Below are 1,449 nucleotides of genomic sequence, written 5' to 3' on the forward strand. Positions count from 1 at the left end.
CTACCCGAAAGCTGCACATCTGTAGTGTCACGTCTAGTTACGCCAGCCAGGCAACGCCCACATGAGGGTGTGTTTTCTACATGCAATCACAGAATTCATTTCTTTGCTGCCGCCGAGATATACGGTGGTTTGCATACTTACCACTGGTGCTTGTATTGTGCGAGTATGCATACGTATAGTAAGTTTCTGTCACATCGGCATGAGTGGATGTTTCAACTGCAAGACCGGCCCTGACAACACACATCTGCAAAAAATGACTTATGTTTAGCTGAGTATGCACGAATAGTAATTCTACATTGCTACTGGTGCACACACGCCCATCGGCTTATATGCTTGTACGTCTTATTCTATTTTAAATGCGTTCACAGTATTCCAGAAAGACCTCTTAACAAGGAGTCCCATCAGTACCACCCGCCGACAAGCACCGCCACAGGAAGAAGAGAGCAGGAAGAGGCAAAAAACCACAGTATGCGAGTGTGCGTATGTGTGTGCAATGAGTGTACGTATACAAGTATGTGACCGGTGTGTGTACGTATACAAGTATGTGGTAGGTGTATGTACTTGTACAAGTATTTGATAAGTGATTGTACGTCTACAAGTACGTTTATATCTGGGTGTCGGCATGACGTTGAAGTAGTATAGTCTCGTTTTGTGTGATTTTGTACTTGAAATTCTTTCACACTCCGGTCCAGCTGCATGCCTTCGTACCTTAACACGCACAAAGATTTATGTGTATGTGCATGATGTTTCTTCTTACGCTGGTGTGTATGTACATGTATGTGCATATGTATGTAGGTAGGTATATATGTGTACATACATGTTTGTATGGAAATCTAACGCGCCCACCGAATCACGGCCAACTCACAGCACACGAGCGAGGCCGAGGCCGAAGCACAGTCAAGCAACCAGATCGATAGACTGTCGCAATCTGCCTATGGAGACTCTCGCCGCACAATGTATATTCCGGGCACGCGTAGCGGTACGAGTGATGGGGATACCGGGACGGGCAGCAGAGAGAAGGTGTCAAGAGCGTCGCAGAAAGAAAAGGAGTCAGCAAAGCCGCCAAAGGGTGTGCACATGTCGCATGTTCAGTTGAAGCCTCTGCCTTCTGCACCACCCAAGATTGCTACTGTGCCGAGAGAGACCACCAGACGGCACAGCATGGATAGCATTGTGAGTTGCATGCGCGTGGATTATATAGTTTTTAGAACCCACTCTATATAGTGCGAGATATGTGTGTTATGTATTGTTGATCTTAGACTGTTGTGTTCCGCGACTGAACTTGATGCGCTGGTCTATCACCCGAGTGCAAACACCATTTATTTGCGCATTTCGTGCGTCTACGATTTACGGTAATTTGTCGTTTTCATGTAAACGTGGTTGGTATCGTTTAATTCCTGCCTTCATACGATATTATATATATATATTATATATATATATATATATATA

The 1,449-nt window shown here is 44.9% G+C and overlaps 1 protein-coding gene across 1 annotated transcript; it reads left to right on the plus strand.

The window, feature by feature from the left end:
- Positions 1-368: 368 nt before the first annotated feature.
- SARC_12094 (hypothetical protein) lies at positions 369-1,173 on the plus strand (the record flags this gene model as incomplete). The annotated part of the gene is made up of 2 exons (XM_014293806.1): positions 369-466; positions 868-1,173. Coding segments are annotated over 2 exons (404 nt in total), but the record flags the coding sequence as incomplete, so codon positions are not given.
- Between the last annotated feature and the right edge of the window lie 276 nt (positions 1,174-1,449).

This window comes from Sphaeroforma arctica, assembly GCF_001186125.1.
Source record: "Sphaeroforma arctica JP610 unplaced genomic scaffold supercont1.2068, whole genome shotgun sequence".
NCBI lineage: Eukaryota > Ichthyosporea > Ichthyophonida > Sphaeroforma > Sphaeroforma arctica.